This window comes from Carassius auratus, chromosome 36 (assembly GCF_003368295.1).
Source record: "Carassius auratus strain Wakin chromosome 36, ASM336829v1, whole genome shotgun sequence".
Classification (NCBI taxonomy): Eukaryota; Metazoa; Chordata; class Actinopteri; order Cypriniformes; family Cyprinidae; genus Carassius; species Carassius auratus.
The window spans coordinates 3659738-3686310 of NC_039278.1; the positions used below are offsets into that span (position 1 = coordinate 3659738).

At 36.7% G+C, this 26573-nt stretch overlaps 1 protein-coding gene across 29 annotated transcripts in view; it reads left to right on the forward strand.

Annotated features, from left to right (window-relative positions):
* Window positions 1–26573, forward strand: part of adgrl2a (adhesion G protein-coupled receptor L2a) — a 97171-nt gene that overhangs the window by 48623 nt on the left and 21975 nt on the right. For 21 of the 29 annotated variants that reach the window (XR_003277466.1, XR_003277467.1, XM_026220876.1 and 18 more), the window contains exons 5-16: window positions 4990–5001; window positions 5990–6790; window positions 14612–14905; window positions 15759–15862; window positions 16275–16460; window positions 19275–19313; window positions 20672–20855; window positions 21849–21971; window positions 22504–22709; window positions 23422–23595; window positions 24086–24295; window positions 25614–25834. Coding sequence is in view for 27 of the 29 variants with exons in the window: in XM_026220876.1 (XP_026076661.1) it covers window positions 4990–5001; window positions 5990–6790; window positions 14612–14905; window positions 15759–15862; window positions 16275–16460; window positions 19275–19313; window positions 20672–20855; window positions 21849–21971; window positions 22504–22709; window positions 23422–23595; window positions 24086–24295; window positions 25614–25834 (2554 nt within the window). In the remaining 2 variants the exon portion in view is untranslated. The remainder of the gene's footprint in view (window positions 1–4989; window positions 5002–5989; window positions 6791–14611; window positions 14906–15758; window positions 15863–16274; window positions 16461–19274; window positions 19314–20671; window positions 20856–21848; window positions 21972–22503; window positions 22710–23421; window positions 23596–24085; window positions 24296–25613; window positions 25835–26573) is intronic. The other 8 variants (XM_026220865.1, XM_026220870.1, XM_026220874.1 and 5 more) reach the window with 3 other exon arrangements.

A 26573-nucleotide genomic window follows, 5' to 3' on the forward strand; every position in this document is an offset into this window, starting at 1 on the left:
TAAAAACTAAAATATAAGCTGTTAAATGTAAACCATTTCCGTCTGCTTTTCTCCCTGTGAAATGCTACTTTTTAGCAGTCTTTCATCTATCAGGAACATTACAGCAATACGCACTACGTGAATGCAAAGCAGCATTCTCTGACGTCCAGTCTCAGCACATAAAACTGCTCAGAGACTGACCAGCATGATTTTCTTGGCCCTTAAAATGTATTTGGCCATGCAAAGATATGCCAGTTTTATGCCAACTACTAAACAGACCAAAGATGTTTTTCGTTAGCGCTTGATCATTGTATTTTGCTTGTAAGAAACCGCAGCTCTACGACTGTCAGAAAAGACAAACTCCAAACAAACGCCTCACTTCTATTCTCAGATTTCCCATTACATTAAGAGTATGGATTGTTGTGCTCCATTAAACAATTAGACAGTACCCTAATATTATTCTCTGATTGAATTGTCTCGTCTTTTCAGAGAAGGTTTCCAGAGACTTCACATTCCAGACGAGGTCCTCTGCTGCACATTTCTCTTCACAATCCCAAAATAACAAAGACCCGCTGGATTTTAATGCTTAGTATAAGTTTATTTTACATCCATATCTATGGGTTATTGAAGTCAAATCCCACACCGAAGCTGATGTTTTATAAAGGATCATGTTTTTCAGCTTTTCTCCAGGAATATCTGTGATTGTTCATCTGTCTTTTCTGATGCGAGCTTCTTCACAGAATACGTTTTTGTATTGTTGTTTTTTTTTTTGTCTTAATGTTTTCGCATTACCCCCTCTAGGCATTTCCAGGTCTGTAACAGTTTTATTTACTAATCACAGTTTGACTCTCTAGGACGCCAAGAGCCCTCATGTCACCCTCAGGCTGCTGAATGCTGTTTTTTTTTTTTTTCTTGAAGTAATTTTCTTATTTGGTCTTGTTTGGTTGCAACAGTGGGATGCTCATGGTGGTATTTGGCCAATGTTATCTCAGAAAACAGGATTTGTCCCGGAATGAAGTGCACATTCTGAGATCCGTCCAGGGCTGCATTTCCCAAAAGATTTGTAAGCCTAAGAAATTTGTAAAAACTATTGTACGACTGATCTTCATATTACGGTCTGTTTCCCAAAACCATCGTAACTAAATTGCACTTGGAAGTTGCTCTGGAGTAATCATAAAGCCCTATGTGCATCATAAGAAGAACGATTTATACGATCACCTGCATGAGAATCGGCAGATTAACTTCAACTTTATTCAAGTGCAATGTAATTATAACATAAGGATTTGATTGTACTTTATTGTACACTTTATTACTATATTGGACCCGGAAATAACATCTCTGTCTCTATCTCTCTCTCTCTCTCTCTAAAGTATATTATATAGTATTATCTCAAGTGTAATATAATATAATAATATAATACATTATGTTATATTTATTATATCTGAGTTGCTTGAAATGCAGACAACTCTGAAAGACAACAGGTTAACATTTCAATAAATGAGCGTGCACTACAATTACGAGCCATTCTATAAGGTGACATTTCAGCATTTGACAATTGTATAGTGACTCCAAAGTAGCAGTTAAAGTACAGCTATGAGTGACTGTGTTAAGTGCATTTTGGGAAACGCACATGAAACAATAACGAACGCTCGTAAAATGGCTCTAAGATCAATCGTTATCGAGAAAACAGCCCAGATTGCATTGGCTGACTTGACTAGAAATGATTTGCAACCGTGGATGGATGTCACTATAGTTTCATTAGTTTTAACCTACCTCATTAGTAACCTGGTTACCTTATTTATTATTTAATTTAATGAGCAAAGGCTAATTATGTACTGTGTGCATGTATTTGTTTCTTTGTTTCAACCTAAAATTCAGTTTGTGGGTGCAGACTAATGACACACTGTATTATCTCCAGGTCAATCTGATGTAAATGTCCAGAATCTAAGTCGACCCCAAATTCAAATATGCAAAAAATTAAAACAAATATATCATTTCCATAAATAAACTGAAACCAATTTTATGGACCATTAAGATTTTTTGCATTATGGTATTATTTTCAGGACAATTAAGCACATTTCCCATCCAAAAATATTATTGCTATAATACATCCAGATTTTTTTTTCTTTGTAATTTTCTTTATTTTAAAGGTGAATCTCATTAGACTACATTACTGCAATACAGTATTTTTATTATTATAGTATTTCTTTATTAAATCAGCATGAAGGCAGCACAACAAAACGTCACATAACTATAATATACATATATTATTAAAAATAATTGCAATGTTCCTTTTCTTTTTTTTCTGCAAAATCTCTTTTATATTATGTCCTCTTTCTTTGTTATTTATTTATTAATTTTTTTTTTTTTGTTCTGGACAGGTTTTTTTGAGATGCATTCCTATGCTAAACAGAGTTCCAGTAGAAAATGCTGACTTTTATGAAAGAGAACACAGTGCTCAGTGACTCCTGGACATTGTGGCCACATAATGGACACCATTAGTCGATCAATCACAATAAGACAAGAAGGAAATCTGAGAAATGTAGCTTTAGATTGTCGGAAATGTTGAAATGCTGAAGATGGCCTTCATGAGATAAAACTTCTGAAGATTGTCAAGATTCTGCCTGCATTCTGTCTTTCTGTCTGTCTCTCTGTTTATCTCTCTTACTCTTTATCTGGTGGTATATGGAAGGATTTGGAAGGACAGTGTATTGGCTCATAAAATCATGACGATAAGAATTTCTGGAGAACTGAAAAAAAAAAAAAAAAAAAAAAAAAAAAAAAAATATATATATATATATATATATATATATATATATATATATATATATATATAAATATATTTATATAAATATATATATATATATATATATATATATATATATATATATATATATATCCTTAGTTGTTAAGATGTTTGGAAATCACATTCACAAACAATAATTTATTTGTATAATTCATCACCATTTCAGCCAAAGAAAAATAAAATTAAATCTAATTGAATTTTTGGCCAGTATTATATTTACAGATCCGGAAGTCAGATGACAGACATAATGTATTAGCATAGTAATTTAATGAAAGCAATTAAAAATATACAGCAAATTGATAGATTTGTGTGAGAGACGTGAAGCTATCATTGTTTCAAATGTTACAAAGTTAAACGTACAGTATGGGATTTTTGGCCACCAGGGGTCACTCAATCAAAATAATAACATAAGACGTACTTTGATGACGTCGGGAAAGAGCGTAGGCTCATGGGAGTTGTTGTTCATTGGAACACGTGCTCTGTCGCTCCCTATCATTCCTCACTCACTCTAACTTAGTATTTTGACAATCACGTCTTTTCAAACGGAGAGATATATGAATTATGAGACCCCTATCAAATCAATATTCCATCTAGCTAGTAGTAATATATGTTAAAAAAACACGGTCGCCTTTCATTAATAATTATAATTACGTTTATACTATGATATCGAACAAGATAGTGAACTGCATTTGAAGCTACTTTATTCAGCTATATATATTTACATTATGCTATACCTGAGAGCTAGTCCGTCTGCGTTTTACACAAGACATCATCGTTTCACAAAATATACGGATAGATACAGTTAGCTGAATGGATGCATACCTGTTTATCAGAATGCAAGCGAGTTCGGCATCTCTCTGTAGTTTCAGCTTGTCACGAAACTCTATCTTGGAAATGCAACTCCAATATTTACCCGTGTCTTGTTTCTTTTCTTGTCCCAAAACCTTCATTTATTTCACCCGTACATTTGCGCTTCACAGAACGTGCAGGCAAAGCATAAACATGATCCATTACTAAGTTATTGATTGAGGTATAAATACGAATATAAACAATATAAATATAAAATATAATAGTCTCGATCAAGGCTAGCTACTACTTTTTCTTCTTCGTCTCGTCTTTGTTTCTGTTCACCTTTGTATTTGGCGGTTCCACAGGAAGTTAGATAAACTAGAGGGGTCAAAGTTTATATGACGCCATAGACGGGCGACAAAGCGGAAATAAAGAAACGTGCTGTGTCTTCTAATTAAACTATAATTTTCTCCGGATTTGAAAGTTCATGGAAACTGTTGGGATAATGTAAGTAGCCTACACAACTAAAAAAAATATATAACATAGATATAGTGATTTCTGCTATTTTTAAAGCAGAAAATTACATATTGCGCCTTTAAAATAGAGCATAATTTCAATTACATGAAAAAGAGTGATATTATTTAAAAGCAGGTGTTCCACAAAAGAAATAAAGTCAGACGTATTTGGAATGACGTGAGGGTGAGTAAATGGCTCTTTTTCATCAGGAAATCCTAAAGTAACCTTAGAAATGACAGACGCATGATTTTCAAAAGTAAAAAGCACTAGCCTGCCAATCTCCCACCGCCACCCTGATCTAGACTGAAAGAAACAGGAAAATATGTCCTTTTAAAAAGTATGAATACATTTTACAAACTTTATGTGTAGGAAATTGAAACCACATACTGCCATAGCTGACTATTCAAGTGTTCATATAAAGCCTAGCAGGGCTGACAAGAACTCTGTGCTTGGAGAAGAACTGTAGAGTCGACGAACAGCTTTATTTTTCTGGTTTTAAGTTTCCCTCCAGCACAACTTACCATCTGTCCACCTGGAATTCAGATTTCCCCGGTCGATGTCCCTGAGTCCTTATGAAAATCTATACGCCACTATCTAGAATTCAGCCAGTGTATTTCCCCGCAGCTTTCCCTCGACAATAGCAGATTGACTTGTCTTCAATGCCACATACACTGTCCTTTTGTACTGTGACAGAACACTCTTTAACCTTGCTCTCTTTCACGTCGAAGGTGTCTAACTGTGATCTCTTCCTCCTCTGACAGCTGTAGCTCTGTGCATAATGCCCGTAACCTCATGACATGTTAACTGCATGTGATCATGGACATGATGGTTAATTCGTTTTAATCTCTTTTTCCCCCCCTGCACTCCTTTCATTCTCTCTTCCAACGCTAAAAATAAAGTGGAGCAAAAAGGTAAATCACTGACACAATCAGCTCCTTGTTTTTCTTTCTTTAATATATACATTTTGTGGTTGTAAAACCTTCCTGTGCCCACTCTTGCTGATCCGATAGCAGGCAGTAGCAGAAAGGGTATTGTATTTTAGTAAAGGTCAGTGCACAAGCAGCAATCGGAGGGAAGCTTTAAAAGAAAATGATAAAGCACAAGTTAAATGTTAGCGGTAATGCTGAGGGTACAAATACCCCATTTCCTCCTCCTCTTCCTGTCCTCCTCACTCTTTTATTGCCTGTTCGAACCCCAGCCCCACTCCACATTCCCTGCATGCTCTGGTTACAGGTTTCCTATAGACTTACACAATCTCTACTGTTTCTCACTTTTCCTTCTTCTAACTCTCTCTCTCACGCTCTAAATTTTTCTCTGACTTTCTTACTTCACCCTTTCTGCATATTTGATTATCATATCTTTGTTAAGAAGAAAGGACATGCTTTAAAATGCTGTAAAATGATTACAACATTAGGCCCATAGGAAAGATGTAAAAAAAACTGTGGAAAAACTTGACTCAGGACACAGACTGCCTGTATGCTGCTCTTCTCTGCATCTTTCTCAAGCCTTATTTAGTTGTCTGCTTTTATTTGCAGGGCAGATTTGTCGTATTCCTTCCTTTTTTCCTTTGTGTTTGGTTGTGGTTTGATTTCTCCATCACTCCCCTTCAGTATGTCCAAGCAGCAGTGAGCCGAAACTGTTCGCTTACGGACACATACAAAAACTGTTTTTGCTTCCGTTTTAAGCTTCAGTAACCTTCAGATGCAGATCCTTCGCGCCTTTTACTGCTTGTGAATGTGTGTAGCTGTTAGACTTCTTAGTGTGTGTTTCTGTCCTCACTGACTACTCAGTTATCAGAGTGATTTAGAGTCAGAAGGCACTTTGCCCTCTGCTTTCAACTAGTGTGAGCTGCCTTCGCTTACGTTTGACTGTTTTCTGCTCTGTTCTTCTCATCACTAGTTTTTCTTTGTCCCGGAACTCTGAAAGCCATTGGAGATCCGTCGTTTCTGTACGAGGCGGAGCAACAAGCGGGGTCGTGGTGCAAAGACCCTCTCCAGGCAGGAGACAAGGTTTATTTCATGCCCTGGACCCCTTACAGAACAGATACACTTATTGAGTACAACTCGCTCGACGACTTTCAAAACTCTCGACAGACTACGACGTATAAACTCCCCCATCGGGTCGATGGCACGGGATTTGTGGTATACGATGGCGCTGTGTTTTTTAACAAAGAAAGGACACGTAACATTGTCAAATTTGACCTTCGGACCAGAATTAAAAGTGGGGAGGCAATTATAAATAATGCCAACTATCATGACACCTCACCATATAAGTGGGGCGGGAAAACAGACATCGACTTGGGAGTTGATGAAAACGGTCTTTGGGTGATCTACGCCACCGAGCAGAACAATGGCATGATGGTGATCAGTCAGCTCAATCCCTACACCCTTCGCTTCGAGGCCACCTGGGAGACCACCTACGACAAGCGATCGGCCTCCAATGCTTTTATGATCTGCGGAGTTCTGTATGTGGTCCGATCCACGTACGAAGACAACGAGAGCGAATTGAGTAAGAGCCTCATCGACTACATGTACAACACCAAACTGAACCGAGGCGAATACACCGACATCCACTTCCCCAACCAGTACCAGTACATCGCCGCTGTGGAATACAACCCTCGAGACAACCAGCTGTACGTGTGGAATAACTTCTACATCCTCCGGTACAATCTGGTGTTTGGTCCACCTGATCCAGCTCACGGTAAGCCACATCTCGAATCCATCTAGCTGCACACACACACACAGAGTCCCTCTGGATATCTGTTTAAGTGGTCGCAAGATTTCAGCCTGCTGAGTTGGTATTCCTCTGGCACCCGAGTCTGTGTGTCAAATGTCACGGATGACTGATTTTTAATTTCAGATTTAATATGTGCTTGATGTATTCCGGAAACCTTTCTCGAGTGAAAGCAACATCTCAAAGTGAAGTGGTGGGTCTCAGCAGTAAACAACATCGTAGGCGTTGTTAGCATATAATAACAGACGCGTCTCTCGAGCTTTCGGAAGACAGAGCCATTCCTCCCCAGTGTTTAGAGTCTTCAGGCTAAACCCCCTCCCACTGCTCCACTGAGAAAGATACCGCTTCACTCATTGATAGAGGGTTACCTGTCTGGACATGTAACTATTCAGCCTTGCGGCAAAAGTGGATCACCCCCAAAAGACTAGATCTCCTTTCCTAACCGGATCAAAACAAACAACTTGCACTTTGCCACAGATGCCTCCCAATGTGTCTGTGCTGTGCAACGGCTGTCCGCTGAGACCGGATCAGTCCCGAAGGTCACGTCAGCGTGGCCTGTTTTTAATTTAACTTTCAAGAGCTAGGACAGGATGGCCATAATATGTGTCAGATCGTCTTTACATTGAAGAAATAATAACCGTAATTACCATAATCCCAGCTCAGCCTAGAGGCCAAGACTCTTGCTTTACTCCAGAAAGACTTGGCTAAGTGTAGAGGTCAAACAACTTTACGCAGATTAGTGGGACTTACAAATTTTAAATATGAGTGTATTTCTTCTGCGGAGAACATCACCTCACTCGTGAATCTGCTTGTGCAGACACTGAGCTCAGTAACTGTACCCAGGGCTGTTGTGAACTTGTTCCTGCAATAAGTGTACTTAGGATAAATTCGTTGAGGATAAAAGCATCTGCTAAATGACAAGATAGTAGATTCTAAGATACAAATCATTTGTAGGCTGCTTATAGCATTCAAAAGTACCTCAAAGTCTACCTGTTATATTAATAACTAGCCATAGATATGGTTCTCATTTAAAGGCTGCAACATTTTTAACTGGCTAAATTACAAGGCAGCTTCACATATATCTTTCAAAGAGAATGCAATCTCAGAATAGACTGTGTTTTTCTTTTTTCTTTTAATCAGCCAAGGTAATATATGAATCAAGATTTTTTTAATAATTTTTTTTATATTATTACAAATATGAATACAATTGATGAAATTATGTAAAAACAGGGTTTAATGAACCATTAATAGTTTTTCACTCATTTAAAATTGTGCATTGCACTGGGTTTAATTTTTAAACTACCGTGTTCGGTAAATTTCAATAATTGTTGAGAAGCTTCTTTTTATACACTGTATATATATATATATATATATATATATATATATATATACATACATACACACACACACACACACACACACACACAAAGACTAAAAAATTCACTTTTTATTTGTAAGAGCTATGCAGTTTTACGCTTAAGAGTATTACAATGTAGCTTAGCTTAGCAACATGCTAACTGCTTGAAATAATTGTAATTTGAGTCACGATGACTACTTTTTTGTGTTCCTCGTAAATCGTTTGAGGTTCCAATGAGGTTCCATTTCACATAAGGTGCTGTTTTAAAAGATGAATATGCAGACGGTAGACTGCAAGGCAGCTCGCTAGCTTTTGGAACAGAGCCAGAACACCTCTCCGAAGGCTGTCTATGATATTCATAATCACATTACTATCTGCACTACTTATTATTCCAGACTTATTTTTGAGATCAGGACAGAATCATCTGAGTCATTCTTAGCATGTGCTAGCAGCTTTCCTTTGGCCAGAAGCGATTACCGCCACTGAATTAAAACCATTGAGCAAATTTATCCCTGCACAAGCAAGCAATTAAGTAAGAAATATCAACTCAATATCACTTCAGATGCAGAGTTTTAGGACTCAGATCTAAAATTCATTGGACATTTCTCTGGGGTGTTACCTCGGAGGGTTCAAATCTTTCATTAAAGAAATGTTATCACATTGTTACCACAATGTATCCACTTGTGTTTCTCACTTATGATGTGGCTGATTGAATGTGCCCGTGTATGTTCTGCCTCTCTTGTAGCCGCCTGTAAGGGAAGCAATTAGCTCTACAATCAGTGCTGATGAAGAACAAAAACATGCTAATTTCACTAGCATTAGCTCCTGTGAAGTGCACGAGTTGAATGATACCCCCATCCCCACTTGAATCTAATCTGCCATCATTTGTATACTGATGTGTTTTCTCTATTTTAGATGTGGTGATTATCTCATCAGCTCAATAATCAGCTCACTCACACTGCCATCAGAGTTGTGCTCCGTAGAGTTGATGTTTGATGTTCCACTTTACTTTCATAGCTGTGAAATTACCTTGATTTTGAGACACTGGATCAACGAACCACTAGAGTATGTGAGATTTGATAAGCCCCTGCTTGTATATTAAGAAATCCCTCCCCTTTAAGTCAAAAAAGAAAAAAAAAAAAAAGAAAAAAAAAGAAGAATTTTTGGAGCATTTATGAGATTAACTGTTTAGCTATTTTGGCAAATCATGTCCTTTAGTCATATTGTTTTTATGTGCTGTAAAGTTGCAAGTTAATTTTTAACAGTTGAAACCACTAGATAAAAATATAGGAAAAAATTAAAGTAAAATTAAGTAAACACTCATGTGAACTATCAAATTTATAGATCAGAGTATTCCAAAATAACCATTTATTGTTCATAATTATCCATAATTATTTAATTTAAAATATACAGTTCTTCTGGTTTATTTGATGCAACTTGAACATAAATTAACAGTGGCTGATTAATTGCTGCTGATACTGTTTGGCTTAATCTGATATATTCATTTAGAAATTAAACTCTTAATTTTGCTCAGACTAACAGTGGGTGTAAATATATTTTTTTCACTCATACAGAAGCTCGCTAAAAAAATATAACCTGTGCTTCTCTGGTCCTTTAAATTCTAACTGACTGGAGACAGAATAACATCACAGACACAAACAGGCCTGAAAATGTTTTTTTTTTTTTTTTTTTTTTACAAATTCAGCAACATTTTATTGAATATTACATTTTCAACAAAAGGGCACCAAAAGAAGTAATTTAGCCTTTAGAAAATGTTGCTTGGCAATAAAAAAAGAGATCAAACTAAATATAAAATGTGCTTTTTTCTGTTTATCTTCTATGAAATTTGAAGTTTTAAACCTGAATCGATGTTTTCTGGAATTAAATCTTTACAAAAATGTATAATACTTGATAGATTGTTCCTTCATGTGGAATTCTGGCGCAGTATATTAGTATGACATCTTATATGGATCCTAAATTGCATCAGATGTGCCGTTTGTTTAAAAAGAAAATGATTAAAACCAGCAGCATATTCATACTGGAATCCTCTTTCATAATGGGGAATCATCTTGATGTGGAGGAGACAGACAGCATTTATATTTGCCATCTGAATTGGGCTGGAAAACACACATTATGCTGCTTGCCACTTAATTTCATTTTTGCTCATCATTAAAGGAATTAGTTTGACACTGATTGTGATAATTGCCATGTGATATTATACTGCTGATGGTTAGCGAAATTTATGCAGAGCCTTCTCTGCTCCTGCATGAAAAAAATAAAATAAAATAAAAAGAAATAATAAAAAAATATATATATAATTTTTTTTGTTTTGTTTTGAAAACAAGACTGCATTAAAATAGAATGAGATAATCCAGTAAGTCCACATGGCAACAACCATAGAGATTTTGTAGGTAGGTTTAATGTTGGGTTTGGTGTTATTTACCAATACGAAAGAGCATTTTAGTGACACTCTTTGGACATTTGAATTCTGAACAAGCACAAGACATACCTGAAGCAATGTAATAAAAACACCACAATACTTCCCTGTACATAATAAATATGTGGCCATGGTCATGTACTGTATGTATATTTAAGCACCACTCATTTGACATTTTACTTTGACACTGACATGAAATGCGCAATAAGGTACGTAATGTCAGTATTGCAGAAACGTCATCAAAAGCACATATGTTCATAATTTTTGTTCAAGTTATGTTTGTGTTGTCTTGTTTTGCCTGCATTTTGAGGACAGTTCAGTAATCCCTTTGATGAAAGTGGCTTAAAACACGTGAAAATTCTTTATCGGTTTGCGTGAGAGGAATGTTTAGAAATCATCATTAGCTCGATGTATATATTCTCCACCATGCTAGAACTAGTACTTAGGAGCATATTGTCACAATCTCATTATAATATTTGGGTGGAAATTGTTCTCTGTTGTGAAAGTAATATTTATATTTATGTAATTTTAGTTTTTTTTTTTTAGTTTTTTTTTACATTGACCTGATGATTCCTTTGAGCTTTATGCGGGTCATACACGTTCATTACAGCACTACAGATGTACTTATCATAAGAGAAACTGTTTGTTACAAAAAAGAGAAAATTACTACTTCTGCCCATAAATCAGATTTCAAATGCATTATATAAAAAATAACACCTAGGTGCTATGAGACAGCTGATTAAGTATTCATTTATCACCTGCATGTTCTGCATGTTTTTGAAGGACCACAATTATTAGCCGACACCACACCAAATAATACGTAAAGTACAAAGGACAATAGCGTCAAAGTTTGAAAACACATATTTCATAAAAGTACCATGATATTAGGATGCTCCCCCCCCCCATCATATATTGACATGGTAATACTATTGTTATGGTTTTCTGGACAAATTCTGTTATTTTAAGGTGCAGTAACACCATGTAAATACTAAGGTATATGAATATGTTAGCTATTCAGTTCAATGCTATAAGGAAAGTACTTTGCAAGAAAGTATCTGATACCGTCTGACCATCTTGCATTATTGAAGAACTGTTTTCTTCAGGGTTTTTTTTATTTTTTATTATTATTATTTATTATTTATAAAACTCTTTAGTACTTTAAGTTTTTTAGTGGGAGCCTTTGTTAAAATTTTGTTTTGTTTTGGTCAGATTTTGTGTGTGATAGAGTGATAGATTTCTCAAATATGCTGTGAAGTGTTACAATTATTTTCTATAATTCATAATTCATTATTTACACAATGTCCTCTTTTGGAATGGACACTGGTCTTAATTTATATATATATATATATATATATATATATATATATATATATATATACACACAACAATTAGTTCTGGTTCTCAAATCTGAAACCTATATTTTACGTTATATTTTACGTAACTTCCTAATAATCCTGTATTTCAGAGTGCTGACTTTGTACATTTGCCTGAATTGTCTAGCAACTTTTATAATAGCTGTTGTTGTTGTTTATTATTAAATAAATACTATATATTTTTAGTACTAGTATTGGGGAACTATTTGTGTGTGTGTTTGTGTGTGTGTGTTCGTGATGGTGATTTTTGTGACATTGATACACCATTAGATGGCGACAAGAGACTGTTTTAGGGGCCGTTCACATATCACGCCTAAAAGCGCGTGGAAAACGCTAGGCGCGCCGCTTTTTCATTCTTTCCAAAGCGCTTGGGCAGTTGCGCTCGTGAGGCGTCTGCCTTTGCTAAGCAACCATGACGTGATCTCTCCGTGAAGACGCGGAAATTTAAGCAAAGGATAAATGGATTTGCAGCTCTAAAAATTGCTTGCAGTAGCTCTGCTACTAAATTTATTTCAAAATTGCAATCCATATACAACTATGATCAGCTGTTCCTTCATCTTGGCTGATCTTTCAACGTTGTTACGGAAAAGAATGAAGCTGATTGGTTAGTTCTTGTCCCATCTCCCGCGGTGCGCTTGCAGCATTCTGAAAAGTTGAAATGTTTTTAACTCGATGCGGTGCGGACGTGACCGCGTCGCTTCCATTATGAGCACGCATACCGCGCGCCTACATTGGAAATAATGAATTTGAGTGCACAAAAGACGCGATATGTGAACGGCCCCTTACGAGTCAGCAGTAAAGACTTATATTGAAAGAGACTGAAACGGGAAGTTATTGTTATTTTTAATAACAGCTTGTAAGACGCAGTATTATGCACTGATCAGTGGTGTCATCGGAAATCACACTTAACAGATGAAAGGACAAATCAACAATGATATCGCTTTGCTCAGCGGACATTCAGTGTTTTATTGTGAATATGAGATTGAGCTGAAGAATGAAAGCTGTATCAGATGCAGGTAATCACACTCTCAGTCCATCTCTCTCTCTCTCTTAATACTCTACATACAGTGAGGTTTTAATACAGTGATACACTAAGCTTTCAATGAAGCAACTCGACATTTCTACGTTACTAATAGTAAATGTGATGCATGCGAATAAGTGACGGAGGCTTGGGCTCAGCCTTTATACCGTCAAACTGAGATTTGAATCTGTGTTGGAAGGAAGTCGTTCAGCGCAAATGTGTTTTAAAGACACTCTGTTGTTGTTTTACTTCTATATTTACACACTAGTTGAAATGTTGTATAAACAATATCACACTCTTAGACGTGAGATATGGCTGTATATCAGCATGCTGTAATTACCTGCGGCCTTATGCCTACAGCCGATTCACAGCCGTGCCAATATACAGCCAAGTATAATTGACTTACACAATTCATGTGTGTATATTACACCACTTAAATGAATTTCCTTTTTTGGCTCACATAACCTATGTGCAGTATATACATGGAATTTGGATAATGTTTCCCAATAGGCAAATAGGTTTTAAGCATTATTTTTAGGCTAGTGTTATAGTAAAATGGTTTGTGAACGTGCTTTCCTGTTGACTTTAACAGGCTTCTCTCATCTGTGGTTTAATAGAGGAACATTGAGCTAAAGCTTGTTTTACAGCCATCATGACAAACAGCCAGATTCTGGGAGTGAAAAGCCAATAATGGCACACCAGTCATGCCAGCCATGTCAAAACTCACACACATGGCTGAAAACAGTAAAGATCGGGGTCTGCAGGTAGAGGCATTGCAGCAGTTTTTTGCTGTCTGGTCAGTTGACACTAATTCACAGTAGGTCATGTCTAACCTCAAAAGGAAAGCCTTTTCTTTCACTCGATCAACCTTGCAAACATACACGGAGGTGCTCTCACACTTCTATGGGGTGCTTCATCTGTGAGTTTCTTGGCTGCATGATGTCGTTCACAGAATCTAGTTAGCTGGTGAAAGCAGCGTGTGAAATTCAGAGGGATTTATGGATTTATCCATATTTGTGGTTGAATGTATGAGGTCAGGTATATCACTTTTACACTGTAAAGGAAGAACCGATGCAAACTGGAAAGAAGTTTGAGTTATCTGGGACTCAAACCACTTTACGTATGAAACTCTTTCTGATTATCATTATGTAACATCCTAGCTAGGAAAAAAATGTAATTGCGTTTTGGAAATAAGACACATTTTTTTTCGTGTAAAGTATGGCCTGCGATATTTGCTCAGTTTATGCTGATATATGTACCATATTTTTCTTGCCTGAGGAATAACATAAGTTATATATAAAGATTATGAAATATAGACACAGGAACAAAGAAACTGAGGGTAAGAGAAAACATGTTCAAAAACTATGTGATTTAACTCTCTCTTTAATAAGATTTTAAGATATAATAGAGCTTGAGGTCTTGTATGCAATATATATATATATATATATATATATATATATATATATATATATATATATATATATATATATATATATTATTATTATTATTATTCTCTTTCATTAAGCACTATGCAAGCTTAACCAAACCGGTACCCAAACATAATTTAAGCAACAACTAATTTTAACCATTATTCTTTTAGCACCACCTATCTCAGAGGCATCCACCTCACCCAAGTTACTAAAACCAACAACCACTACAACAACCACTACTCAGCCGAGAGGTCAGGTGACAACTGTTACCACTACAGGGACCAGAGCTGTTAATAAGACACCCAAATCACCAGCTGTACTTCCCCAAACTACCACCCCACCCTCACTGGAGTCTTTCCCTCCACCTGAGCGCTTCTGTGAGAGCGTAGAGCTCAGGGACATACTGTGGCCACAGACGCAGAGGGGCATGCTGGTGGAGCGACCCTGCCCCAAAGGAACTCGAGGTGGGTGACTGTACCCGCTGAAGTGTAATACGCTACAGTTTTCCATTCAGAGCTCTTTGAATTGGTATCAGTCACGTGCAAGCTATTTTGATATCCATTTGGCCTCTAGGCAAAGAGAAATGTGTCTGTTCTCTTAGAATCAATTTCTGCACCATTTGAATAAAGCAATAAAGCCATTTGTTGCACTGATTTTACCACATTTAGTGTTAGTCTTGTTAACAAAGGTACTTACTAATAATAATAAAATATAATTTGTTAATAATAATTAAAAATAATTTATGTTAATGTATGTATTTATTTGGTAAGTAGTAAGACTGAACTTTATACTTATATTCAGTGCTTAATTCAATACTTTATTCAGATGCTTTATTGTCATAATAAATATTGGTTACACTTTATTTGTTACATTAATGTAATGCACACTTGACTTTTACATGTAATGTAAATATAAATGTATTTGAGTTACAGTGTAATTATATATTTAAATACTGAGTAATATTAATTAATTAACGTACTTACTATAATGTTAGGGTTAGGATGAGGGTTTGCTTTAGGGTTAGTTGCATGCAATTTTTTTCTAATTGTTATTATTGGAGTAACTATATGTAATGTGTGTAAGAATGACACGGTAAAATAAGGTGTTTGTATATTGTAAAATATTGAATTGTATTTTTGTATTGCCAAAGTGTTTGCAGCACTGATGCATACAATTAAACTTGCAAAACGAGTATAGTACAAAACAACAAAAAGGAAGAAAATAAAAAAGGTAATTGACAAAGAAATGGCATTATGACAGACAATCCATCAAATACTACTACTACTAATAATAATAATAATGTCCTTATTTAAACAGGCACTGCCTCCTACCTATGTGTTCTCTCCACTGGATCCTGGAACCCAAAAGGCCCAGATCTGAGCAACTGTACGTCCCACTGGGTGAATCAAGTTGCTCAAAAGGTTTGTAGTTACAGAATATGTCTGTCTTTGCAGAACGAGGAGCAACAAATGTGGCACTTTTCAGAGCATAACCTCATAAAAAAAAAATACTCTCTGGTGCTATAATTTGGAGCTCATTCCTTCTGTTATCACTTGTTAAGATGAAGACACACAGCCTTCAAACATCCAAACTTCCTACAGAACACCCACAAAAATGAACAAAAGAAGAAGAAAGGCTCTGGCCACTGAAACCCAGGAAATGCTTGCAAATGCTCTTCTAAAATGTTACCAGTTTGTAATGATTGCTGTAACTGCTCACAAGAGCTGTTGCTGACTCGGCGTGATGATGTCATAATGAGAGTCAAGAGCCTCGTAGATACAAAATGATATTCTTCAGAGCCATGCTGTGAGGTTAATTTATGTAATCTCTCAGATCCGTAGTGGGGAAAATGCAGCCAACCTGGCGAATGAGCTGGCCAAACATACCAAAGGAGCCATCTTTGCCGGTGACATTAGCTCTACCATGAGGCTCATGGAGCAGCTGGTGGATATTCTAGACGCTCAGTTACAGGAACTGCGACCCAGCGAGAAAGACTCCACCGGCCGCAGCTTCAATAAGGTATTAACAGGATTTCATTCTCAACATGATTCTTTAATAAGCAGCAGCATGCCTTAGACGTTTCAGGGCACTTTGCTTAAAGGACACTTGCTTCATAAAGACTGTTAAACAGCTTTAAGCTCATTGTGTTATACCCCATTGTGCTTTTAGAAAATTTAAAATAGTATAAATGCACAGACTGGAGTGAATCACTCAGTGGGTTTTACCTACTATCCCAAGATGCTTGGATGATGTACTTTGTCTGGTGTGCATCTGTACATGCATTTTCAGGTAATATACCTTGTTGTTTAATAGATGAGGACTTGTAGTTGTAGAAAAGCTGCCACAGCAATGGATAGATGTAAACGCATGACACAGTTGAAATTAAAGAAAGACTGAGAAAAAAGGAATATCAAGGTAACTATTTAGACCCTAATATAAATGGTACTTGACAAAGTGGCCTGTGGTATCACAGCAATAGGGTAATATTTCCCAGTATCAGTGCACGGTCTTACTGCACACTCACACTTTCATTAGAATAGAACATACTTTACTGTATTTTACAAGTATGCAAATTACAACGCACTCACAATGCTCTTGAAAATAGGTCACATGGAGATTAATGAAGCCAGTTATCAGTCAAAAAAAATTATTAGCTGCTTTTATATAAAGCCTATGCATTGCATTTAAAATTCATATGAGAGACTGCTTTATGTACTCAAATGCATCCTAACCCTTCCGGTTACAACTGGCCATTATGTAACATTTACTTTAACTATTAGGATTCTTGAGGGCATACATTCATCAAACATGAGCTTTAAAGATGTATGGCTCTATTCAGCATTTTCTAAGGCTTCTAAGCTTATATTATCTGAATTCACTTGGTGGGCTAAAATATTAGTTGGTAGAGATATAGTTCAATCAAAAATGTAAAACTCAGTCATGACTTATTCATAAAACCCATAAGACTTTTACAATTACAGATAGTTTTAATGATACTTGAAAGTCCATTTAAAGTCCATTCAACCTAAACTTCAATGCTTGAAAAAAGAAAGAAAAGAAAGGTAAACTTTGTAGAAGTATGTCAGTTGGTTTATTCTAAGTCTTCTGAAGGTACTTGGTGTTGAATTAATGTAACTTTTATTCACATATAGACATTGATCAATGCAAATAAATAGAGCACATTGCATGTGGCCAAGGGCAGCTCTACATGCTTGATGTGTGGGAACAAACCTCATTGGTTCTTGCACATCAAATAAGGAATTTTGAGCCTTTTTTATTATATTGCATGTGGTCCATGCCTCTGTTCATCATAGAAAGTGATAATGTTCCTTCAGAAGACTTGGATTAAACTTTTATTTACTATGTTGTTGTTATGAACTTATTGATGCTTCAAAATTTTGGTTGAATAGACTGGCAATTGAGGGACTGAAATGTCTTAGGTTTTATTAAAAAATATATCCTCTTGTGCTTTGAACAAAAGTCTTATGGATTTTGAACCACATGAGGGTGAGTAAATGATTCCATGAAACAGAATTTCCATTTTTGGGTGAACCAGTCACAGAGCTTGAAAGGGCATAGTCAAAGTATTTGAAGTAACATTCATTTTGTTAAAGACAAAACCTCTTTCTCGGTTCTTGTGTTGTCTGTATGGCTTTTTGTGTGTTTCATTCATCAAATTCAAAAAAGTGGGTGTGGGTGGATATCTGTGAACTCAGATGGCTGAAGCACAGGCTGTACTCACTAAGAGTGAAGCCTTTCTTTCAAATTAATTTCTTAGTTAAATGCCAGTGGAAGGAGGTGAAGGCACATCAGCCTGATTGCAAAAAGTTTGGATTCCCCAGTGCACTATAGCAAGAATGTAATTTGTCTCATGGGAGCCATGTGGACAACAGCCAGAGTAGTTTACATGAACACCACATGCTCCAGGACCAACATCCTTAGTTTAATCAACTACTCTATTACTCTAAACCTTAAGACAAACTCTAAATTCTAAATCAAGGATTTATTTCTCTTGACTCCACACTCCTTCAGTAAACCATGGGTCTAACCCCTATTTCTGACGTTAACCCCTTACCCCGGTGTATTTGATTAGGGTTGGAGCTAAACTCTGCAGGGCAGTGGGTCTCCAGGAGCAGGGTTGGAGACCTGGGAAGACAGTTTGTGTCTACTTACTTTGTTTTGCATTTGTTTAATTTGCATGTTTTTTTTTTTTTTTTTTTTTTTTGTTTTGTTTTTTTTTTCACAATTTGGAAACCCAACTTGTATCCCCAAATGTGATCCCCAATCTCCATTCTTAAATAATTTTCCTGACCCTAATCTAATCTGAATCACAACTTTTAGCCTTATCCCAGTGCCCTGTTGCTTACCCTAAACCTTTGTCCTAACCATTATAACTAAACTTCACCTTTACACCTAATCTCCAACCCTATCCAACTCCTTCTCTTAGTCAGCTTCCAACTCCAATCCCCAACCCTGATCTCCATCCTATAGAGGTACACCACACAGTGATTTATACAGTCTGTATCTGAATATTGTTTGCATATGTTTCATTTGCATATTTCATATGGTAATAAGTTATTGATTCTATTTTTACTTGAAAGAGCACCTGAGGGTTTTGAAATCACCAGACTAAATTGATGTTCTGAAAGCAAGGCCACTCTGTGCACCCATACATTCACCCATACATGATTTCATCATAGCAGACCCAACTGCTATACTGTGTTTCTGAAGTGCTTGTGGATTGGAGAACCCATCAGTACACCATCAACCTTTCTAACTGTGTTTCTTTGGTCTGTTTTTGTTCTTGTGTGTGTCCTCTTTTAAATGAAAAAGCTTCAAAAGCGAGAAAGGACGTGCAGGGCATATATGAAGGTATATCTGTGTTATGCTACTATACTCTTCACTTGTTTCTGTACTTTCTCTTCTTCTTTTCATGCTATTGTTTCTCAGCATGGTCTTTCATTCTCACTGTCGCAACAGCATTTCACTCCGCCTGTGTCCTCATTCCCAGAGGTTCAATATTTCAGTGGATTGGAAATTGTGTGGCTGCAATTTTTATGCCCAATTCATACCTTTTATGTGTTTGTTGGTGGTCTGTGTATTTATTTTTCAGTTTCTTTATTGCTAAAGTCATGTGTTAATATCTGTTGACATGCTTTTGAGTCGCAGGTTGGCGGTGCATGTGTTGTTGTTGCACTCAACTTGTTCTTTTTGGTTGTAAATGGTAGATGTCAATTCGTGGTGCTTGAAATCTTTTGATTGCTGCACTGGTTTTGCCACAGCAGTTTGAACTGCTAAAAGATTTCAGACCTAGCAAAAATGATAAAAAAAAAAATAAGTATGACAGGAGAGATTATCTAGAGACCAAATGAAAGGCAGGATTCTGTTTTGGAAAGGCAAATCAGAGTGTAATAAATTTGAAACCCTAGACTGTGAAGATGCATATACAGTATCATCTTTTAATTTTTATTGGTGTTTAGAAAAAAAACATTTTGCAGTGAGAGTAGTTAAAAATTATACCAAAAATTTAGGAAATTAGTGCCCATATGAGACATAGGATGAGCAATAATTATCAAAGGAAACGACAAGTATGAATCAATACTTTAGTCTGGTGGCGTGAGTGTGCACAGTAGCTCTGAATGAATAGTATGAGAATGTATGTTTGTAAGGTAAAGAAAATGCAAGCAGGATTTTAAAGTTGCAAACTCAAATGTAACATCCCTTTGCAGAAATCTACTGTATGTTTGGAAAATCTCTCTCTTTTTTTATTTATGTTTTTTTTTTTTTCTTTTGTGCATCATATTATCAAGACCTAGAAACATTACAATACATGTGTTTTCATACTGAAAGCAGGATCAAATGAATGATATTGGGAAATAGTGGTTTGCACCTCTAGCTCTGACCACACAGAACAATGGTGTCTTTATCTTAAAGGATGCTTTGCATTTATAAGGCCTCATAACTGGCTGTCTTTCTTTACCTCATATGTGTCCATTTATGTGCTTGAAGAGCCTTTGACATTCAATACTGCATTCTTGAGACACACAGAGCATGTCAGGCTATTTTTGCAGCCTGTTTTTTATGTGTGTCACATGATAATGACCTAAAACAAAGTGTGCATGTTTGATTTTATTTGGGCTCGGGCAGACAGCTGCTGATAAAGTCAATGCTTTGACATTTGGATTTACTACAGTGGTTAGTGCTGACACAAGCGTCTCATTGGGCTGCAGGCTATCGTGGATACAGTCGACAACCTCCTCAGACCGGAGGCTCTGAAATCATGGCGAGATATGAATACCACAGAGCAGACACACGCCGCGACTATGTTACTGGACACCCTTGAGGAAGGAGCCTTTGTCCTCGCTGACAATTTAATGGAACCGGCCATCGTGAAAGTACCAGGCAGTAATATAAGTGAGTATGAGTGATGCACAGAACTAATATGACTGATACGTAAACAGTTTGTTTTGTAGCTGATCAGTTTGTGTTTGCAAATATGTTTCAGCTGTGAGATTTTAAAAACTGACCACTAACAGGAAGTTGACATATACTGCAGTGTGGCATGCTAACTCCGTCTTATACTATTTTTAACAGCATTTTTCCTAATCTTTTTATTACTGTTACGCATGAAGCTTTTACGACCTCGTATTAATTGAGACTCTACATGGAATATTTCTACTCCATTCATTTGCCACACCGCAGGACCTTTTAAAAATGAAGTGAAGGCAAAAATGTGATTAAAAATACGAATAAAGACATTTTGACCAGTTACAGGGCCTAATATATACACTCTCCTAAATATATTTGTATATATTGCATACCGTTGATAATACAAGGTCCAAAAACCCATGAATCATCACTTGAATTCTGGCTTGAAAGGTCATGTAGTGAAATCACTAAACGTGTTGAATATTTTCACGTTTCATGCAAACATATCTCTCTTCTATATATTGTGCATTATTTGGAAATTTTATTTTCAGATGAAAAACTGCATTTTTGTTAATCATGACAGCAATTATGCATCAGATGATGGAGATTATTATTTTTTTTTTTTATATCCACAGCTGTAGTGTAGACAAGCACTCTTTACACATTTTAAACTGCTAATAAAGTAAGCCAGTTTGCTGTGGTATACTACATCCGCTACAGCCTAGCAACTAAAACTTAAAAGTAACGTTATGCAAATTGCATTCAGCACAGATTTTGTTAGTGCGTTTTCACCTCTAAATGATTTGCATAATTCTTTTAGTCAACCGAACAACGTTCAATGCATGCAAATAAACCGCAATTCATTTTCAGTGAATTCCTCCATATTTTTATTTTTTATTTTATTGATTTCTCTCTCTCTCTCTCTCTCTCTGTTTCTGCTTGAACTCAATTTGTGAAACGTCTGATTTCTCTCTGCAGTTCTGGATGTTTACGTGCTGAGCACAGATGGGCAGGTTCAGGATTTCAGGTTTCCCCAGAGCGGCAAGGGTGGTATTTCTATCCAGTTGTCTTCCAATACGGTCAAACTCAACAGTCGTAATGGTACGTTCCAGACCACATGCAAACTAACTCATATACATTCATTAACAACAAATTAACAACAATTTCAGTGAGAATAACTACATATAAGATCCGATTGCTCCTGTCACCATGGAGATAAAATTGATGTGAGCATACTGCTTAACATATGTTGTTTTCAACAAGCAAAACTGGGTCTGCTGCAGGGTCACCTGAGAGGAAATTGCACATACTAAAGTAGAAACTTTTGTCGGGTATTTACATTTATTTATGGGATTGTCATGTTTTCTGATGTTTGTGGGTGGATGTCAGATTTAAGTTGATTAAAACTTTACTTTACAAACAATTTGAATGATAAAACAACGCAGTTTTGTTGTCACATTGCAAAATTCGATTCTTAATAGACTTTCTTTTAATTGTGCAAAACATAATTTGTTATTTAGTTCTATCAACTATGAGTTGAAAAAAACACCCAGACATGTTCTTGACAGTTTTTGTAAGACATAATGGTAATGGTAACTAATGAGAAGTAAGGTGTGCCGTTTTCTCTTCGCAGGTGTTGCCAAGTTGGTTTTTGCCCTCTATAGGAACCTGGGGCAGTTTCTAAGCACGGAGAATGCGACGATGAAGCTCGGCCACGAAGCTAATGGACGCAACCTTTCTGTGGCTGTGAATTCTGACGTCATTGCCGCCTCCATAAACAAAGAATCCAGTCGTGTATTTATATCGGAGCCTGTGATTTTCACCCTGGAGCACATCGACGTGAGTGCAAGCAATAAACAAACAAAGGGATCGTAAAAGCTGCGGGATAGCAAAGCAAGACAATGAAGAAAGTAAAATAAAAGCAGTCTCAATTCGAACACCCTACAAGGTCACAGAGGGGTTTACTTAAGCCATCGAACATGAAATTAACAAAGTCTGAACCAATGATTATTAGCAGCCTAGACCGAATTCTTAATGAAAACTAATTCGTTTGTCGACATTAGGATGTAAATGATGCAATTTCCTTTTTTTTGGAGTGGAAAATTAACTCCCAGATTAGCTATACAATGCGGGATGAAATTACCAGAGGACCAATTATCATCTCGCTCTCTTTTAAAGTGTCAGGAGCGCTCCCAGAGGAGACCCGGCTTGATTTTTGCTCTCTATCAAAGTAATTGTGTGATTTCCGCAGACATGCCTTCAAACCATTCTGCCCCCTGTTAGCACCTCATATAATCAATGGTCCCACGCTAGATTTCGCAGTCATTTAACCTTATTAGATTTTTTAGTCGTTTATGGGAGAACACACACTGCGCATTCAAAAGAGTGTCGGATATGGCCAGCGTTTCATTTGTGAAAGAGTGAATGCCAACAGTCTGAGTTAATTACGATGCCATTCCTTATGCGTTCACACGAGACGGCTACTAAATATCAATTCATTATCGCCTGCTAACTCATGAGGAATGTTTGTGTCTCGTCCTGTCGATTACAGATGCAACATTACTATAACTCCAACTGCTCTTTCTGGAACTACTCTGAGAGAACCATGATGGGATACTGGTCCACCCAGGGCTGCAAACTAATCCACGCCAATAAAAGTCACACCACCTGCTCCTGTAGTCATCTCACTAACTTTGCGGTGCTCATGGCTCATCGAGAGCTGCTGGTAAGATGCGATCTTCATAAATATTTAAGCTTTTGTCCGTGCGCTCCTGCGAAACCCAGCTGTTATGATAGACACCGCCAACACTCATCTGCTTCTCTGAGCCAGACGCTGCCAAATGATAACTCACTGGGTTGCAGATGGCTGCAAATCGGCCTGTTTTAGTCTACTTTTAATAATAGCAAAAGTTTCTTCAGACAAAAACAGTTCGAACTAAACTGTTAAAGCTCAAACGTCTGTGCCTCTAGTGTTACCAAGTGGAATTGCAAAAACATAACCACAGAACTTGCTATTAACCATCAAATTTGATCTAATTGGCACGTGTGCTGTCTTGCTAAATTTTGCATTTCAATCTGGACAAAAAGTAAATAAAGAATACTTGTTGCATATCCCTTGCAAATGAGCAAGGGAAATACCTTTTTTTCCATTAGATGCCTTCTATAATCTGCTCAGTTGTGATCAACATCTTTTCCCTCCATCTCTATACGTGCAGGGTGCAGATACAGTCCAGGAGCTGTTGTTGAGCGTCATCAGTCGTGTGGGTATCGTGGTATCCCTCATCTGTCTGGCCATGAGCATCTTCACCTTTTGTTTCTTCCGTGGGCTGCAGAGTGACAGGAACACGATCCATAAGAACCTGTGCATCAACCTTTTTATTGCTGAGCTCATCTTCCTCATCGGAATCGACATGACGGAGCCCAGGGTAACGTGACCTTGAATGGATCTAATGTTTTCAGCTAGTATCATGGAAATTTTTAGAGACGTCCAAGACAAATTGTTGAAGGGAGTTCCAGTGAGTTCGAGCTGCGTTTTGAAACATGATTACAGTTTTTCAGGATTACTGGTGTTTGTCAGTAACTTGATGCTTTTTGTCAATAATTTATATAAAGAAATGCATTTCTAATTAATGTGTATTTTTGTTAAATGTATTATATATATATTTATATATAATTAAATATATAATTAAAAATGCCAACTTTTAGTAAAAGAAAAAAGATGTTGTTATATTACTGAAAACTACCCTATTAATATTTTTGACTACTACTGATATGAAAAAAAAAAAAAAAAAAAGCATTTTAAGCATTTTATTTCAAAAGGCCTGGGAATGCTTTACAGTTTTTGTTGGGACATGACTGTGGGGATTTTCTCCCATTCAGACACAAGGGCATCAGAGATGGGGCCTGGCTCGTTGTTCCAGTTCATCCCAAATGTGTTCAGTGGGGTTCAGATCTGGGCTTTGTGAAAGCCAGTCAAGATCTTCCACACCAGTAAACCATTTCTTTACAGACCTTGCTTAGTACACAAGAGTCATTATCATGCTGAAACAGAAAGGCCCTCCCCAAACTGTTGCCAAAAAAAGTTGGAAGCACACTATTCTCTAGACTGATGTTTTATGCCGAAACATTAAGATTTGTATTTGCTGGACTTAAGAGGCCCAGCAGAAGCCATCAATTAGAAGGGGATCCACATACTCTTGGCTATGTACTGCAGAACTACATTACCTGACATTTTTAGAGCCATTAAATCAAAGCTGTTGTTGAAAAAGAAGAAACCAACATAAATACAAAGTGTTTGTTCATGTATTTATATATATATATATATATTTTTTTTTTTTTTTACATTACCTTGCATTCAAACAGAGTCAGTAACTTGACCTTTTTGTGTGTATAATTTCTGAAATAAATAAAATTTCACATGAACATTTTAACCTTCATGTTTTAAATGTTTCAATTTAAATCAAACTAAATAATGTCAATGTCAAAATGTTGCTTAACTGTCCTTTGTTAGTTACATAAATAAATGAATAAATAATAATAATAAATAAATAAATAAATAAATAAATAAATAAATAAATAAATAGTTAGTAATAAGAAGAAATAAATGTCATTAAATTGCTGAAAGTTTTTACATTGACATTAAAGTGCTAAAAAAAAAGTATTTTGTTTTTGACTTGGTACTGTATGTACACAAGATAAACTAGATTACTCACTTTCTTTATCATTGACCCTTTTGTCCCACAGATGGCCTGCTCCATAATTGCAGGAATCCTGCATTACTTTTTTCTGGCATCTTTCGCATGGATGTGTTTGGAAGGGGTTCAGCTCTATCTGATGCTGGTGGATGTCTTCGAGAGTGAATATTCACGCAGAAGATATTTCTACATGGCGGGATACCTCCTCCCCGCTGTGGTCGTGGGCGTTTCCGCTGCCGTAGACTACAGGAGCTATGGGACTAAGAAAGCGTAAGAGAGCGTTTTCTTTGTGTGTGTTTTTTGTTTTGTTTTGTTTTAAATGCAGTGCCACAATCTGACGGTTCTGTAGGTACCACACACACACACACACACACAGAGAGAAAGTCTTCAGAGGATGCCTTACGGTACAAAATGTGGTTTTCAGGCTGGGCTGCTTGCGTTAGTGTCTTTTGTTCAAAGAGTCTCTGGTGACCTGTTGTTTGTAAATGCTCTCTATCGGAGACGAGGGCCGCATGAGAAAGAGGCTTTTACCCAGATTAATGGCAGTGCTTCAGCCCTGCATGGGCTCTTGGGTTGCTCCTTATAACACATAAACAGGTGGTAGTGTGTCAGCCCTGTCTGCCACATCACTGTCTTTTAATACGAAGCACAGTGGTTTGCTTGTAGCATTGCATTTGTCTCTGATGTTCTCTACGGTTTCTTAGAGAGCTTTAGCATTGATGATTAGTATGATCAGTTTTTCCTGTTGGAAGTCACACTCTAGAGAAACTGGATCTGTTACAGGAAATTACTGTCTTTAAGCAGTGTTTAATAAACGAATGTGGAATCAACCCATATAAAACACTGTAACATAACCCACATGAGCCTGCTCAGTAACAGATACTGTCCTTAGTGTGTGTTTATTGGTTCTGTTTGCAAAGTTAAGCATCTCTAATACAATTGCTCATACTTAAAGTTCGGGATTCAAGCTTAAAACTAATCAACTTCATGTGTAATTGCTTTGCAAAAT